The following is a 17,494-nucleotide window of genomic DNA, read 5'->3' on the forward strand; positions in this document are numbered from 1 at the left end:
TTTAAATACAGTGTCAGTTTGAATCATTTGGGGTTGGAAAGAATCGTAGAATCAATCATTGGGGTTTGAAAATGATAAAAGATTCCTGCAATAACGATGGTTTTGAACGCTTTACGCCTAAATGTCTGCAACTTTCTATTGTGATGGAAATGTACGTCCTACATCTGATACACATATTGCATACATTCAGGCGCTTTAAGCTTCTGTTATTCGAAGTGGACAAGAAAAATTTAGCTTGGTTGCGTTAACATATACGTTTGTTTGTTAAATTTGTTTAAGACAAATGTGTATTACACTTCTACTATTTTAAATATTGCAATAGAATCTGATTTCGGAACTAGTGATGTGCTCTATGAAGCGCACCCACGACTTTGATCCGACTTCACATATTGGTAGCCTGTCTCCGACTCCGGCAAAATGGGAACCACTGGTTGTCCCTGTAATCACAGTCGTCCGTAGTCGTCCGGTTCTGAGTCGATCAGAGTCGTCTGGAGTCGTCCGGAGTTGACGGGAGTCGTCCGGCGTTGAAATCGTTCGTCCAGAGTCGTTCGGAGACAATCGGAGCCGTCCGGAGCCGTCCGGAGCTAATGATCAGAGATTTCATTTCGTTATGTTTTTTGTCTTTTATTTTGTGCATGCACTTCGTATACAGGCCTTTGTTTAGAACAGGGGTCTCCAAACTACGGCCCGCGGGCCGCATGCGGCCCTCAAGAGCCTTCAATGCGGCCCGCGCCGACTGGGTTAAGGTTAAATTAAATAGCTTTCTTTTCTAACTGATTTTTTTATTCCAAAGATGATGAAAAACGAAAATCAAGATTCAATAAAAGAAAGCTGCAGAAATTTGATATATTTCATTACTATTGTCTTATTAAAACGAGATTTGAACTTCCACTCATTCTAAAGGCAGCGTCAAAATGGCCCTCAACAAGGTTGATTGTGAAGCAATGCGGCCTGCGAACTTAAAAGTTTGGAGACCCCTGGTTTAGAAGGTCGACTCGGGACGACTTCGGCTCAGCGTTACTTTTGGCGATTCCGGAGAGCTCCAGATGATTCCGAACGACTCTGGATAATGATAGCTGGACCTACTTTCCGGAGTCGGTTCCGAAATTTTCGGAGTCGGATAGGAGTTGACTCGGAATTTTTGCCAACTAGACCCATCTTTATTCGGAACTTTTGTTAACAACGCCCCAAAAGTATGCAAATGAATTTAAAAACTGTCCATTTGCCTTTGAATAACGCCAAAAAGTATGCAATTGATTTAAAACATTCATTTAGCATTCAAATTTGGGTCATTAATGTATTAAATTGGAGTGATTCTTTTGTTGTTGTTTTAATATCTTTATTGATACTTTGCAAAGTATGGCACTCTAAATTTCCATTACTGTATCGCAAAGGTAAATGACACGCGGTGAGTTACGGCAGCACTTAAAATCGATTGGAGCTATCTTCCCTGGTTTGATGGCTGATGGGTCTATGACTGGATGATTGTTGTTGCTTAGAATTAAAATGAAGGACTTTCACACTTTCTTATTCCAAAAACAAAAGCCACCACTATTCTACCATCCCTCGAGCATCCCTCCAAGACCATCTCATCGCGGACGAAACACTACCTCGTACGGGTTAGGCGACAGTGTTATGCCTGGCCGCAACACAATCGACGGTTCCATCTCACGATTACCACCTTCCGGTTTAAGTAGTTCAAACTTTTGCATTACTCCAACGAAAAACGTAAACAAGCACGCCCTAGCCAGCACCTCACCCAAACACCGCCGCTTACCGATGCCGAAAAACATTAACCGATCCGTGTGCAGATGGGGCTTGCCTGCTGTGTCTCGTTCACTTTCCAAGAACCGTTCCGGACGGAACACCTCCGGATCGCCCCAATAGTCCCGGTCCATGTGCACCGTACGCAGACCGATCAGTACGGTCGTGTCCTTCGGCACCCGGTAGCCTCCGAGGCTGCAGTCTGCTAGCGTACGGCGCGGTCCACTCACCGGCACAATGTGAAAGAAGCGCTGCACCTCGAGCAGAAAAGCGTCCGTGTACGGTAGCTGCGAGCGGTCGGTTTGCTGCGGCAGCTCGTCGGACCGCAGCGTGGTATCGATTTCCTGTCGCACGCGTGCCTGAATGTCCGGCCGAACGAGCATCATCATGAGCGCTAGGTCCAGCGTGGTGCTGGTCGTTTGGCCGCCGGCAATAAAGATGTCCAGTATGATCATCGTCAGCTGCAGATCGGTAAAGGTGGACTGTGGGTCGTCCTGGCGATCGCGCATCTCCTTGATGTAGCCGTAGATTAGGTCGTCGTTTGCTTTATCCTCGCTAAAGTTGGCATGATGGGCGGCAATGGTCGGAGCAAAGAACTCATTCAGCTCCAGGTTGAATCGGCGCAACAGATTGTACCCGCTCCATTCGGGCGCAATGAACCGCAGCCAGGGCAGCTGGCACAACACACCGCCCGACATGTCGAATGCTTTCGAGCGGTCCTGAAGCAGCCGGAGCAGGCGCTGGAGTCGATCGTCCTCGCGTGGTATGCGCGTCCCGGTCACGAACGTCCACAGCACGTTGATGACACTGATCGAGAGGATGCTGCCGGGCCAGATCGGTTGCTGATGGCGCTCACGGATCACATCGATCAGCTCGTTCAGCTCGTTCTGGATCTGCACCTGCATTGGTTGTCGGCCGTACCCGACCTGTCGGAGGTGGCGCGTTACAAAATTACGATGCTCCGCCCAGAACGCACCGTCCGTGCAGGTAACGCCGAGTCTGGAAGTTAGAATTGGTGGAATCAGTGTCTGCTCATCTTTTGATAACCACGAACTTACCGTGTCCCCATCGTTCGCAAGCGAATGAAGAAGTTATCGGGCCGCCCGGTAAATACATCGTTCCGGTGTACCTCGTTCACGGCGGGGTAGTTGAGCGCCACGACTACGTACTCGCGGCCAAGCTTCAGGCCAATCACATCGCTGCGGTAGGTTTTGCCGAGCAGCTCGAACACCTTATGCTGTCCACCGTACTGACGGGCGAGCTTGCGTATGTACGGTGTGTTGCCGACTATGGGCAGCCATGGTGGACCTAGTGGAGAGAGCGTGAAAAGAACATGAACAATGTGTGGAACAATATTTTGCTTCTTATATGTAATAGACTTGGTGCTTCGGGCACGTATAAAAGATTAGCGCATCGGTTCGAGCCTGATGAGCCTGTCCTGCGTGCGGCAGACGTACGGATAATTGTATTCAATTTTAAAGTTGTTCAAGATTTCGTTTATCACCGCATCAAAGGTGTTCACAAAGATGCTGGCTACCAACCGGTTATGCTATAGCTTAAGAAACCAGTGACCCTAGAGAATTTATCGTAACGGAAAAAGCAGGGACTGTATCGTACTATTACAGTATCAGGACTCACATGGAAACATGAACACTGTCCAAATTCTGGCGAAAGCCCTCTTGCTATTTAGCAGTAGATACTCAGAATGGTGTGGAAGGACAATGAACAAGCAAATACAACGACGAGTTGTAAGAGTTGCTCGGCAATGATCACACTGTCGTGCAGTGTATCAAGCTCGCTGGGGCCCGATGGACTGGCCATAATATGCGCATAGAATGACAAGTTTAGATGGAACGTGGTAGTCTCAGATTAGGCGGTGGTAAGATGGTGTGGATAACGCATTGGCAGACGTAGAGTGCTAGAGTGCTAGTGCATTTTAATGGTAGCAGACCATGATTGTAAACTGTTTTAAGCGCCAAATATTTATGATAGAAAACTAGATGATAGAAACTAAAACTATGAAAGAAATCAATACGCCCTTTTTGGACCGTTCCTCCTGAATAAAAAAACTAGAACGCTGTACAAAGAATATGTAGAGTTTTGAGAGATGTTTCTTCTGCTAATAAGGTGCATCAAGCGTTATTGGGCTAAGTCTGCCTTTTATCGCTATTGGATTTGACAATCAGGGACTCACTCCAGTCACTTCTACGCATAAGGGGCACAGTAGATACAGGGTTTGAACCCATGACAGGTATGTTATGTTTCACGGTATCTGATTTGGTGGATATTCATTCACTTTCACTTGAGTAACAGCTTCACATGCTTCGGGTTCTATTGCATTTTAGCACAGTCGTTACCGGCAAATTTCTCCAGCAAAAGATAGTACCACAAGTACAACAAGTACACAAATACAAAGATAGTACCACAAGGGTTGGTTCCGTAGTATCACAACTTACTTGTTGCTTGGTCTACAGTTTATAATAACAAGTTTATAATAATCTTCAAAATTTGAATTCTTCTTCTTCTTTGGCTCTACAACCGTTGTCGTTCAAGACCTGCCTACCCTACTTGTAGGCTTGGCTTTCAGTGACTTATAGACTTCCCCCCAATAGCAGGATAGTCAGTCCTACGTATGGCGGCACGGTCTATTAGGGGCTTGAACCCATGACGGGCATGTTGTTAAGTCGGTCGAGTTGACGACTGTACCATGAGACCGGCTAACCGGATAACCGGCAGTTTATAATAACAAGTTTATAATAATGTTCAAAATTGGAATTAAACTAAGCCATATTTGAGCCAAAGGGAATTCAAATGACCTGGGGATCTTTGAAGACAACAAAACCGTCCGATCAGAATATGAAGATTGTTTGGATAGGATCATAGCACCACAATACTCGATTCACGATTAACGAGATCTCACTGACAAGCAATATCAATTGACTTTCAAATACGAGCACATGGCTTTCATGCAAAATAGTGTTGAAGAACTAAAGCAACAACATGGCTTTCCTGCATCACGAGCATACTGTTGCGTACTGTTCTAATGCATCCGAGTCCGTTCCGATCCTCTCCTTACCCACTGCTGTATCAGCTGTTTTCGGGGCTGTTTTGTGAGCATGCAATCCTATACCCGCACGGTATGTGCGGTATGTGTTTGTGTTACGCTCTCCTGCTCACCCTTATCTATAAATAATTGAATGTGCAGACGCATACGACTCCGGAAGAGGAGGAGCAGCAACCACATGCTCGCACAAACGCAATCGCATTCGAGTTCCCTTTTCGTGCGTTGCTGCGAACGGCGGTCTCTGATAAGACAACGAAACTATTCTCACGCAATCGGCTCCCTCTTATCAATATTCGTCTCGGTTGCGACGGCTCGTGTGCGGCTCGTGTCTGACAAGCTGCCATCAACAGCACGCAGTGGTGATCGATTAGCGATTGTTGGTCTGCCGAGCCGTGTGCCTGCGATATGGCGGAAGTCAACCCGACCACGCGTTCACGCGTTCCTGCTATCGAAGAGCGGCCCAATTGGCTTACCCGGCGGATAGTTGGCTGGTCGACGAAATTCATTGATGAGATAAGCGCACAACAGTGCCACCGTTAGGCCGAGAAGGATGGCGAACATTCTCTGTATCGGATCGCGCGGCACAGCTGATTTCGGTACGGTTCAGACACGACGTTGCATAACGTTACGCCTGCGAGATCAGCCCACACGGATCCGGGTGCCGTTGACTATTAATTGATTCTAATGCACAACCAAGCGGCGACACATATACACACACACCGGTTACCGATTCCTTTGTTCACTCTAGTGAGATGTTTAAGGGGTTTCAATTGACGTTCTATGCTCTGTTACACTGCACACTAGCACACGCGACCGTTTGGCGATGATCACTTCAACTTCCGGTCGGTGTGTTGCAAAAGTTGACGCAATTCAGTCACTCGGTGGCTGTCTGTCTGTCACTGTTTCGGACTGCTGCACCAACGAACCGCACTACCCGAGAGCACTTGACGGACTGACGGGCTGTAGGCCCGTCTGGCGAACTTCGGAAGCGAGCGGATCCGATCGGTTCGTGTTCGTATGTTGCCTGCTGTCCGCACGGTGGGTAATGGGCGGGATCTTAACGATGCTGTAACTGTGCATTTATTTATTTATGTATTTATTGATTTATTGATTTATTTATTAATTTAATATTTCGCCAAATGATAATGAAGCATGGATGAATGTTCTAAGGGCTCATGTTAAACTTATGTTACATGCATTTTACAGTAATCTAACTTATAGACACTGTACGCATCATGATTTTGGCGTCGCTTTGACCTCTAAAGGTGAGTAGACTTCGTTAAACGCTCTGTTTATAGAAATAAAAGGGACATAGTTTGTTCTACGGCAAGTAACGATCACCATTTGATGCGCACATAATGGGGCTGTTGTTGGATCATGGATGCCTAGTCGTAGGAGTAGGTTTTGGACAATTGCTATTCCCCGTTAAGAGATCTGCGACGAACGTTTACTGCGCTATACGACACCTGTATGTTACGGTTGACTGGTCCGTTGGCCACTGCAGCAGACGTACATTATAAAGGGAGAGTCTGTCCGAGATTTACTAAACATTTGAGAAAGACCTGTTTTCATTCCAATTATTCCGTTGATGGTATCATTGTTTCAGGAAAAATTTCTGTTATTTCTCGTACAATGTCGAAAATATATTATATATATTAAATATATTTTTTGTCTCATAAATAGACTATCATAACACCTGTTTTTTATATCTTGTCTTGTTATAATTAAACAATAGAGAGTCACAAAAATACTATGTAGAAGTCAACAATTTTGGTTAAGTATATGTACTGTACAAATGTCCATTTCATCCCTCATAGTCCGGCAGAACCATCGCGCGACTTATCATACCAAGAGAGGACGGATTAGTCAGGGTTGTAGTGGATGGCTTGTTGAATTAAGGGACAGCTAAATGTACAGCTCAATCTTCCAACTACGTTCGCTTTCTCGGCTGAAACACCACATGGTACGGTTTTGCCGATAGAGTGATTCCTGGCTTCAGCGTCAACGACGGTGCCATACTCGTGCCATCCTCCATTCCTTCGTCCGTTCCCACCAGACAGAACCGCTTCATCACACCCACGAAGAACGTAAACAGACACGACCGTGCCAACGTTTCCCCCAGACATCGTCGCTTGCCCTGTCCAAACGGCAGCAACCGTTCCGTGTTGACGATTTGCCGCTGCTCGTCCAGGAACCGTTCCGGTCGAAACACTTCCGGATCGCCCCAATGCTCCGGATCCATGTGCACGTTGCGCAGTCCCATCAGCACGGTCGTGTCCTTCGGTACTCGATACCCGCCCAGTGTACAGTCAACGACTGCTCGTCTTGGTCCATTCACCGGAACGATGCTAAAGTAACGTTGGACCTCCAACAGGAATGCCTCAACGTACGGCAACTTCAGACGATCGTCATAATGAGGGATGGCGTTGGGCTCCAGCTGACTGTCAATCTCCCGATGCACCTTGCGTTGCACTTCCGGATGAACGACCATCATCATGAGCGCGAGATCAAGCGTGGCACTCGTCGTCTGTCCGCCGGCGATGAAGATATCCAGGATGATCATCGTCAGCTGCACGTCGGTGAAGTTGCTGTCGTTGTTGGAGGCTGCTTCGAGGTCGCGCATTTCCTTGATGTACGCATAGATCAGATCGTCCACCGCCCTGTCCTCGGTAAAGTCTTCCTTATGCTCCTCAATCGTGGGATAGAAAAAGTCGGTCAGCTGCTTGTTGAAACGACGCACTAGATTGTAGCCGCTCCATTCCGGGGCGATGAAACGCAACCAGGGCAGCTGGTTTAAGGTTCCGCCGGCCATGTCGAACACTTTCGAGCGTTCCTGAAGCAACTCGAGCAGTCGCTGCAAACGATCATCTTCTCGGGCCACTCGAGAGCCAGTCACGATCGTCCACAGCACGTTGATGACGCTGAGCGCGAGGATCGATCCTGGCCAGAGCGGTTGCTCCGCACGTGTGTCCAGCACGTCCAGCAGTTCAGTCAGCTCGGTTTGGATCTGTTCGTGCATCGCCTGCCGTCCGTAGCCAACCTGGCGGAGGTGTCGTGTGACGAAGCTTCGTTGCTCGTTCCAGAACGATCCATCCGTACATGTGATGCCCAATCTGCGGAAGTACAGAAGATATCCTGTATTAACTAATAGATTGAACACGCTCAAACGATCAGTGCAACACACCTTGTTCCCAATGTACGCAACCGAATGAAGAAATTGTCCGGCCGACCCTGGAACGCTTCGTTGCAGAGAATGTCCTTCACTTCATCGTATCCCAGACCCACCACCACACGCTCACGGCCCAGCTTCAAGCCTATCACGCTGCTCTGGTACGATTCCGACAGCTTATCGAACACGTTCGCCAACAGTCCGCCGTGTTGGGAGGCCATCTTGCGTACCAGTGGTGTATTCCCCACGATCGGCAACCATCTCGGACCTTGCGAGGGCAAAAAACAGAGAGATTAATTCGCTCCAAAAGGGAAATTTGGCACAGACTCTCTTACCCGGAGGATAGTTTGCTGGACGCCATAGCTCCTTCACGAGAAAAGTTACCAGCAAAATCAGCGCCAATGCTGCCAACGTTAGTGTGATCATTGTGAGGATCGTTCTGGATGCTCTTCCAAAGGACTGGCGTTGCTTGTTCAGGATGCACTTGAGCTCTGATGTGAAGGCAAGGATCTGCGGGTGTTTAAATATAGACACCATCTTTGTTCTCAACATGCAGTTCGTGCTCAGTTTAGGTTCGATGACCGTTCGGAGGGTGAAGCGTGCCGATCGCATCGTCACGCAATGTGCTTCCTTGTTTGGAGCGTGTTAGTTTCAGTTTTTGAGTGTCTACTTCTTAGTATCAACACTTTGTAGCTGATCCTACTTAAGTCTTAGCTCAAAACGACCAGTTTCTGTTGATTTCTATGAATGAAAATGAACATTACATCACGAACCCATTCCGACTATTGAAAACGGCTCTTGATCTTGATCAGTTCTTTATGCAACCGTTGGCGTCTTTTTCGTCCACGCGAGATCTCACAACTCACTCACCTTCACACACACCTATTGAAAGCCAAACAAGCTAAAAACGCCCGTTTGTTGTTTGTCTTGTTGTACACGTGAATGATATGTTTGTAGAACGCGGTGGCTCCAGCTTCAGCCGTGGTGTCCGGAACCTGGGTCAAGCTCTGTGATCCGCTGCATCTACTCCAGTAGATCACCATCACCAGATGGTTTCCAAAATAGGAACAACCAAACAACGACGAAACCTGGCTGTCAAAAAAAACTGAATGGACACCAATGTGCCATGCTCCTTTGGACTCCATCCGCTGCAAGTGAGGCAGGCGCAAGATTGTAACCGATTGTTTAGATTAGGTAATGTTCGCATAAAAATAGATTCCTTTCCTTCCGTTTGGGCGATGGAGGAGTTGGGGTTCTTTATCGGAGTTTTCAGCTTCGTTCCAGGAGATTTACATGACAAAACGGTTGCGCTGCTCAACCCATCCGGATGGGTGGACAGGCCGGATACCGACTCTCGGGTGGTATAAAGCGCTCGGCATGGCCAGCATCTGGTCTCAGTCACGTGGTTCATCCCGTTGGACCCGGTTGGTGAGTGTTCGAAAGGTCAGTTTAGTGTTCGGGACCGGGGGCCAGTACAGCTCCTATCATGTGGAACGGTGCACTGATCGTGATCGTGCTGTTGTCGGTGCTGTACTGCTGTTGGGATGCCCGGAAGCCGAAAAGATTCCCCCCAGGTGAGACTACATTACAGTGCTTCAGTATCCCAAATCCATTCATCTTTCTCTCCTTTAGGCCCCCACTGGCTCCCGTTCATCGGCAGTGGTTTGGTGATGCTGAAGCTTGTCCGATCCCTCCACTACTTCCATCTAATGTGGTCCAAACTCTGCCACCAGTACGGTCCAATCGTTGGAGTGCGCTTCGGTCAGGATCGTATCATCGTCGTTTCGGGCCGTGAAGCGATCCGTGCCATGTACGCGAAAGATCAGTTTGACGGCCGTCCCGATGGGTACTTTTTTCGCATGCGTTCGTTCGGCCAGCGGCTCGGCGTAGCCCTAACGGACGGTCCACACTGGGAGGTACAGCGCAAGTTTGCCGTGCGCACGATGAAGCAGCTCGGCATGGGCCGGAACGACTTTGTGCGTGTGATCGAGCGGGAAGTGCAGGAGCTGGTGGAAAACTTCCATCGGCGGGCGGTGAAGGGAGAAACTTTCCCGATGAGTGGTTCGATGGATGTGGCGCTGCTGAACGTGCTGTGGGTTTTGCTGGCGGGGCAGAGGTTTGAGCTGGACAATGAACGGTTGGGCTGGTTGGCGGATACCGTCCATCGGACGTTTCACGTGATCGATGTGTCGGGAGGAACGTTGAACCGGTTCCCATGGCTGCGGTACGTCTGTCCGGAGAGCTCGGGGTATGGACCGATGTTACGGCTGCTTAAGCCACTTTGGGGATTTTTGAAGGTACGGTTGGATGTCCTTTGCTTACAAAGTCTCCATCAGTTTATATTCTCTTTCTCTCCCTCTTTCTCTCTATTGGCAGGAAACGATCGAAACTATTCGAAAGAATCCACACTGCCCCAGTAGGCGCGATAGTCTCATCTCGGCCTTCCTGGTGGAGATGTCCCGAACCGAGAGTCACGAATCGTTTACCGAATCGCAGCTCGTCAGCCTTTGCTTGGATCTGTTCCAGGCCAGCGTTGAAACGATGAGCAGCGTGCTCGGGTTTGCCTTTCTGTACATGCTGCACCACCCAGACGTGATGCGGAAGGTACAGCAGGAGCTCGACACTGTCATTGGACCGGATCGTTTACCGACGGCTAACGATAGACCCATGCTGCCATACACGGAGGCCGTCATCTTAGAGGTAGAACGCATAGCGACCGTCGTACCGGGCGGGCTTGTGCACCGAGCGATGGAGGAGGTGGAACTGTGCGGGTATCGCATACCGAAGGATGCCATCGTGATGCCACTGCTCTACTCGCTCCAGATGGATGCGGACTATTGGATCGATCCGGACGTGTTCCGGCCGGAACGGTTCCTCAGCGTGCAGGGTGACCGGGTGATGCAGCACGATCTGTTCATACCGTTCGGGGCGGGTCGGCGCCGATGCCTTGGCGAGTCACTGGCCAAACCGGCCGTTTTTCTGTTCTTTAGCGCGATTATGCACCGGTTTGAAATTGCATGTGAAGGGAAGGAGCTGCCGTCGCTGAACGCTGTCGATGGCATTACGTTGTCACCGGTGCCGTACACACTGCGGCTGGCGGAACGGGTGTGTAGGTAGAAAGTGTATGTGTGTATGTGTTTGGCGACGTGGGAATTTAATTAAATGAATATGAAACTAAGTGCAGGTTACTGAGAGTTATATTATCTAACGCTGTAAAACGAATAAAAGCTTTTATAAAGCAAAGTATTTCAAAAATATCTCAATATTGTCGTATTTTGGTATCGTTATATCAATTGACTATTTAAACAAACGAAATATATATTCAAGAAAACCTTTTTTAACCTTAAGTCACTAATAGGCTTGGAATTATTTGACTTGTTGGTGTACTCATACCAGAACCGTCAGTCCTACGTATAACGGGCACGGTCCATTAGAGGCTCGAACTCATGACGGGGATGTTGTCACGACTGTATCACGGAACCGGCCCAAGTACGCGTACGTCCTAATAATTCAAGCTTTTCTCTTGTAACCTTCCAAACACCTTCACAAATAACGGATAATTTTCAAATCACGCTCCATGCTTCCCGCGCAACGAACCGACACGAACACGAAATGCCGAATACCGAATGTGGAAGATGTGTCAAGGTCAACAGAGCTCATATTGAGATGTGCCAGTCGGTGCAATCAAAAGTTCGTAGCAAAACAGGAATAAATGCTATTTCATGTTGATTTTTGCGTTACATTGCATTATTACTCTCTATTAACGCATTTTATTTAAGATGTATAGTAATTAATCTTAATATAAAATAAATTTCAGATATCTGCCCTAACCACTACGCTGACTCTGTACATCTTGTGCACGAGAAACGTCAAACTCACCCGGCTGGGTTTGTAGTGTTTTCGCATGCGAAGCTTGTTTTGTTGTTTACAATCGCATCCGATTTTCGTACTTTTTATTTCACACGATTTTAAACAGCATTTCCGATGACCACCAGCAATGAGATTGATTTCGATAGGTAAAAAATAAATTGTTCCTTCCAGTGAATGGTGGTCTTACTCTTTACTTACCATTTCAGCCCCTTCGTGAAGAAGGAACAGTGTTGCAAAATTTGTGGCGAAACCGAGGGGCCGATGGAATCGATTTTTTGCAAAGCGGACGACACTGCCATGCTGAACAAAATCTACAAATGCACCCGGGTGGAGGTAGCTAGTTGCTGTACAAAGAGTGAATGAATGTTTACTGAACTGCTTCACCAATCGTCCACAGGTGACACCGGTTTGTGGCTTGATTTCTCCGGTCTGTGAGCACTGCCATCGACGGATCGATGCGTTCGATGAGAATGCACCGCCAAAGGTGATAGAGTACGTGATCAAGACCGATCTGGACCCGGAACCGCTCGACTATGATCCACTGAATGTAGGCGACATGTCCGATCCGATGGGTGATGATGGTGAGTTAAACGAGGGAATTGATTTTCTTTGAAATGAAGTAATTTGTACACAATATTTTAGTCAAATCTGAAGATGATTCGGAAGAACCAGCATGTATTTACGTGACGAAAATTGTCAAACGTAGAGGAAGGCGGAAAGCCAGCGACGAGCCAGTTCGAGGCAGAGCTGCACGACGGCCAGGTCGACCGAAACTAAAGGTTGAACCTAAGAAACCTCGGAAGAGTTTAAGTAGCTCACGCGAAGAAAGAATTTCCTTGGACGAGGGAAGCTCTTGCGAAAATGAAGCGGATCATTTGGATGAACGACCGTCATCAGAAAAAGAGCGAGCCTATTCCCATGACGAGGACAATTCCAAATTCACCGATCTTGCTTCAGATCTCGATGACGATGAAGCACTTGACCACGAGGAGGAGGAGGAGGATGAATCCGCTCTGGATGAGGAAGTGGATGAGCACACCAACTCCGAGGAAGAGCCCCGCAAACGCGGACGTCCGAAGCGTACCGCCCGGGGAGCAACGACGAAAAGCCCAAAGCAGTGCGAAGTGTGCGGCAAGCAGGTGAAGTACATGGCGGAACACATGCGGCAGCATCTGATTGAATCGCAGCATCCCTGCCCACACTGCGACCGAACGTTCGTGCAGGCCAACAATCTCCGCTACCACATACGGAAGCATCTCGGCGAGAAACCGTACGCGTGCAAGCAGTGCAAAAAGCGATTCTACTGCGAGGCACACCTTAAGTCGCACATGCGTGTGCACGGACCGCAGGGCCTGTTCCAGTGTACCGTCTGCTCGAAAAGCTTCAACCAGGAGTGCAACCTGAAGAAGCATTTGCGTGTGCACACGGGCGAAAAGCCGTACGTGTGTGATAAGTGCGGGAAGCGCTTCAACAGCACGTCCAATCTGCGCAACCACGCCCGGCTGCACTCGGAGGAGCGGCCGCTGACGTGCGATCACTGTGCTAAAAGCTTCGTCGATGTGCACCATCTGCAGCGGCATATTCGCGTTCATACCGGTAAGTTATGGAAAAGAGTGTATGAAATTGGTAGTAATAGTGGCTTTATTTTAGGTGAACGACCGTATATTTGTCACGTGTGCTTTCAAGCATTCTACTGCCAGACCGGACTGATGGAGCATCTGAAAACGCACATCGAGAAGAAGAACATTAAATTAGATTAAACTTGCATTTTTATGAAACCCCGGTGCCAATCATGCAATGATAAGCTTTGCTTTAAGCTGCCTAGTTTTTTGGTGTGCAATTAAGTTTTAAACAGAACGTTAATACAGGGTTTCCCACGATTTATTGGTCAGTTCCCATGATTTTTTGGTGCGTTCCCACGATTTTTTGGTCGTATCCCATAGATTTTTGGTTCGTTCCCATAATTTATTGGTATTTTCCGATTGGATATCAATACAATTGGACCAAAAAATTCTGGGAAACGACCAAAAAATCGTGGGAACGCATCAACAAAATATGGGAACCCACCAAAAATTGATGGGAACCGACCAATAAATCGTGGGAAACCCTGTAAGAAATCAAAGATGTGATGGATTTCTTGTAGATATAGCATTTATCTTGTAGGTTTTAAACAGAACCGGAAAGACTCGTCGTGTAGTATAAAGCAAAACAGTAATGAAGTAGAATTTAGAGACAAACTCGCACTGCTGCTTCACACATTGAAGCAGGAAGCACATTGCGTGACGATGCGATCGGCACGCATCACCCTCCGAACGGTCATCGAACCCAAACGGAACACGAACCCAAGCGCCACTGCAGTTTGATAACAAAGATGGTGTCTATATTTAAACACCCGCAGATCCTTACCTTTACATCAGAGCTCAAGTGCATCTTGAACAAGCAACGCCAGTCCTTTGGAAGAGCATCCGCAACGATCCTCACAATGATCACACTAACGTTAGCAGCATTGGCGCTGATTTTGCTGGTAGCTTTTCTCGTGAAGGAACTATGGCGTCCAGCAAACTATCCTCCGGGTAAGAGAGTCTGTGCCAAATTTCCCTTTTGGAGCGAATTAATCTCTCTGTTTTTTGCCCTCGCAAGGTCCGAGATGGTTGCCGATCGTGGGGAATACACCACTGGTACGCAAGATGGCCTCCCAACACGGCGGACTGTTGGCGAACGTGTTCGATAAGCTGTCGGAATCGTACCAGAGCAGCGTGATAGGCTTGAAGCTGGGCCGTGAGCGTGTGGTGGTGGGTCTGGGATACGATGAAGTGAAGGACATTCTCTGCAACGAAGCGTTCCAGGGTCGGCCGGACAATTTCTTCATTCGGTTGCGTACATTGGGAACAAGGTGTGTTGCACTGATCGTTTGAAAATTGCGTTTGGGCTGTTAGTTAACATAGGATATCTTTTGTACTTGCGCAGATTGGGCATCACCTGTACGGATGGATCGTTCTGGAACGAGCAACGAAGCTTTGTCACACGACACCTCCGCCAGGTTGGCTACGGACGGCAGGCGATGCACGAACAGATCCAAACCGAGCTGACCGAACTGCTGGACTTGCTGGACACACGTGCGGAGCAACCGCTCTGGCCAGGATTGATCCTCGCGCTCAGCGTCATCAACGTGCTGTGGACGATCGTGACTGGCTCTCGAGTGACCCGAGAAGATGATCGTTTGCAGCGACTGCTCGAGTTGCTTCAGGAACGCTCGAAAGTGTTCGACATGGCAGGCGGAACCTTAAACCAGCTGCCCTGGTTGCGTTTCATCGCCCCGGAATGGAGCGGCTACAATCTAGTGCGTCGTTTCAACAAGCAGCTGACCGACTTTTTCTATCCCACGATTGAGGAGCATAAGGAAGACTTTACCGAGGACAGGGCGGTGGACGATCTGATCTATGCGTACATCAAGGAAATGCGCGACCGAGAAGGAGCCTCCAACAACGACAGCAACTTCACCGACGTGCAGCTGACGATGATCATCCTGGATATCTTCATCGCCGGCGGACAGACGACGAGTGCCACGCTTGATCTCGCGCTCATGATGATGGTCGTTCATCCGGAAGTGCAACGCAAGGTGCATCGGGAGATTGACAGTCAGCTGGAGCCCAACGCCATCCCTCATTATGACGATCGTCTGAAGTTGCCGTACGTTGAGGCTTTCCTGCTCGAGGTCCAACGTTACTTTAGCATCGTTCCGGTGAATGGACCAAGACGAGCAGTCGTTGACTGTACACTGGGCGGGTATCGAGTACCGAAGGACACGACCGTGCTGATGGGACTGCGCAACGTGCACATGGATCCGGAGCATTGGGGCGATCCGGAAGTGTTTCGACCGGAACGGTTCCTGGACGAGCAGCGGCAAATAGTCAACACGGAACGGTTGCTGCCGTTTGGACAGGGCAAGCGACGATGTCTGGGGGAAACGTTGGCACGGTCGTGTCTGTTTACATTCTTCGTGGGTATGATGAAACGGTTCTGTCTGGTGGGAACGGGCGAAGGGTCGGAGGATGGCACGAGTATGGCACCGTCGTTGACGCTGAAGCCAGGAATCACTCTATCGGCAAAACCGTACCATGTGGTGTTTCAGCCGAGAAGAAGCCAGAAAGGGCGTTTGCAAGAAGATTAAGGAAAGGATAAATTATGTACAGTAATTTTAAATTTATAATAAAATGTATAAAAGCAAATTAATGCGAAATGCGAAATCTTTTAGTGCTACCAGCACCGACCAAGAGATGGCGCGCACCGCAGAGCACGCGCATTCAAAATTCAAACAAATTCGCAAGACATTCATCCGTTACATTTAAAGGAAAAAACATCAAAAGTACGATTAAATGTATATAAATTATAAAAAATAGAACTATTTTTGTGCTTTCAACATAATGCAAAATCTTCATTAACACAAAACTACTAAACAACGACCCTTTTTTTGTTTTTCATCTTTATTACCTTCTCTTGTCTGGTTTTGTTTGTATTTTAAATACATGAATTAAAAATAATAATTTTGATGGTATCTCGAGTTGTTCGTGTTGTTATGTTTGTTTGTGTGTTTGCTGTTGTTCTCTTCCCTTTCCCTTTCGGGCTTCGAAACGATAAATTAAACCATGGAAGCCAAACCTTCTTCTTCTATCGCCTTTCGTTTTCCTTGCCAGGTTGAGAAAAGTGCACAAAAGAAGAAGGAATGACTTCTCGCTTTTCACTGATGACCCTCCGCCGGTTTGCATATGTTTTGTATCATGTTCACGTAGACCCTTTTCTTAACAACTATATGTATATATATATATTTCATCTTCACATGATTTCTACATCTCTGGTTTGTTTTTTTTGTTACACTATATTCATACATGTATATATATATACTCTGCCAATATTACCACCAAAAACTTAACAGTTACAGCTTCTTCTTAAGATCGATAAAACGAAGTGAAGAAAACACAAAACAGAAAATACAGCAGTAGAGAAACAATGTACAATGTGTGAGTGTTTGTTATAGTGTGTGTCTCGTTTGACGGTGTGACCGTTCACTGTGTACGGCGGCCAAGCGGTTTCTTCTTCTTTTTAAAAGCATCATTACACTATTTCTTAACAACCCGGCGATTACATCCCAACCACCTCGAGCACTGCAACCGAATCGATCGTACTGACACACACTATATTGATCCAGCTTTGCGTGATTCTTTCGGTACAGAAACAACACTTACTCATAAGCCATTCCTCCGTTTCCGTCCCTTTCCGTCTATCGATGATGTACTTTTTGAAAGTAATTGGTAATCATGTTTCATGTGTTTGTTCCGCTCCCCAATACCCCTGTCCTTTGCTTAACTACAGCTCGGATTTGCGACGGATTTGCTGCTGTCCTACACATACAGGTATATATATAAAGTTTCCTTAGAGGAAGTACAGTTTCCTACACTTTGTTTTTCTCCCTCCCTCTGTTTGTTACTTTTTTTTATAACATTCGACATATTTTCGGGAGATTCCCGTTTCTTTTCTTTTTTTTCTTCTTCTTTTTGCTCACTTAAGTAAGTTTCTGTATAGTTTTATAAGTTGTTTTTTGTTTTGTTTTTGTGTGTTTTTTTTTATAT

The 17,494-nt window shown here is 47.5% G+C and overlaps 5 protein-coding genes across 7 annotated transcripts; 3 read left to right on the forward strand and 2 right to left on the reverse strand.

Annotated features, from left to right (window-relative positions):
- Window positions 1–1,300: 1,300 nt before the first annotated feature.
- On the reverse strand, window positions 1,301–5,798 carry LOC121593786 (probable cytochrome P450 305a1). Its single transcript, XM_041916451.1, has 3 exons — window positions 5,302–5,798; window positions 2,823–3,072; window positions 1,301–2,763 (listed from the first exon to the last, which is right to left on the reverse strand). The coding sequence occupies exons 1-3, from the start codon at window positions 5,387–5,389 to the stop codon at window positions 1,590–1,592; spliced, it is 1,512 nt and encodes a 503-aa protein (XP_041772385.1). The 5' UTR covers window positions 5,390–5,798; the 3' UTR covers window positions 1,301–1,589.
- Window positions 5,799–6,594: 796 nt separating this feature from the next.
- On the reverse strand, window positions 6,595–8,436 carry LOC121592807 (probable cytochrome P450 305a1). Its single transcript, XM_041914606.1, has 3 exons — window positions 8,333–8,436; window positions 8,013–8,265; window positions 6,595–7,941 (listed from the first exon to the last, which is right to left on the reverse strand). Exons 1-3 carry the CDS (start codon window positions 8,421–8,423, stop codon window positions 6,759–6,761), a joined length of 1,527 nt encoding a protein of 508 aa, XP_041770540.1. The 5' UTR covers window positions 8,424–8,436; the 3' UTR covers window positions 6,595–6,758.
- A 931-nt stretch (window positions 8,437–9,367) lies between these two features.
- Window positions 9,368–11,233, forward strand: LOC121592490 (methyl farnesoate epoxidase-like). The gene is made up of 3 exons (XM_041913983.1): window positions 9,368–9,571; window positions 9,630–10,294; window positions 10,374–11,233. The coding sequence occupies exons 1-3, from the start codon at window positions 9,484–9,486 to the stop codon at window positions 11,112–11,114; spliced, it is 1,494 nt and encodes a 497-aa protein (XP_041769917.1). The 5' UTR covers window positions 9,368–9,483; the 3' UTR covers window positions 11,115–11,233.
- Window positions 11,234–11,872: 639 nt separating this feature from the next.
- Window positions 11,873–14,348, forward strand: LOC121594021 (zinc finger protein 37-like). 3 transcript variants are annotated; one of them, XR_006004884.1, is made up of 6 exons: window positions 11,873–12,013; window positions 12,074–12,200; window positions 12,265–12,448; window positions 12,510–13,463; window positions 13,518–13,699; window positions 14,266–14,348. XR_006004884.1 is itself a non-coding variant. In XM_041916882.1 (5 exons), the coding sequence occupies exons 1-5, from the start codon at window positions 11,982–11,984 to the stop codon at window positions 13,625–13,627; spliced, it is 1,407 nt and encodes a 468-aa protein (XP_041772816.1). In that variant the 5' UTR covers window positions 11,873–11,981; the 3' UTR covers window positions 13,628–13,802. The 3 variants fall into 3 exon arrangements, 1 of the variants encoding a protein (XP_041772816.1); XR_006004883.1 differs by lacking the exon at window positions 14,266–14,348 and adding an exon at window positions 14,031–14,111; XM_041916882.1 differs by lacking the exon at window positions 14,266–14,348 and having other exon boundaries at window positions 13,518–13,802.
- LOC121594020 (probable cytochrome P450 305a1) lies at window positions 14,239–16,396 on the forward strand. Its single transcript, XM_041916881.1, has 3 exons — window positions 14,239–14,440; window positions 14,508–14,760; window positions 14,835–16,396. The coding sequence occupies exons 1-3, from the start codon at window positions 14,239–14,241 to the stop codon at window positions 16,036–16,038; spliced, it is 1,659 nt and encodes a 552-aa protein (XP_041772815.1). The 3' UTR covers window positions 16,039–16,396.
- Window positions 16,397–17,494: the final 1,098 nt, after the last annotated feature.

The sequence above is a fragment of the Anopheles merus genome, chromosome 2L, assembly GCF_017562075.2.
Source record: "Anopheles merus strain MAF chromosome 2L, AmerM5.1, whole genome shotgun sequence".
Taxonomy (NCBI): Eukaryota; Metazoa; Arthropoda; class Insecta; order Diptera; family Culicidae; genus Anopheles; species Anopheles merus.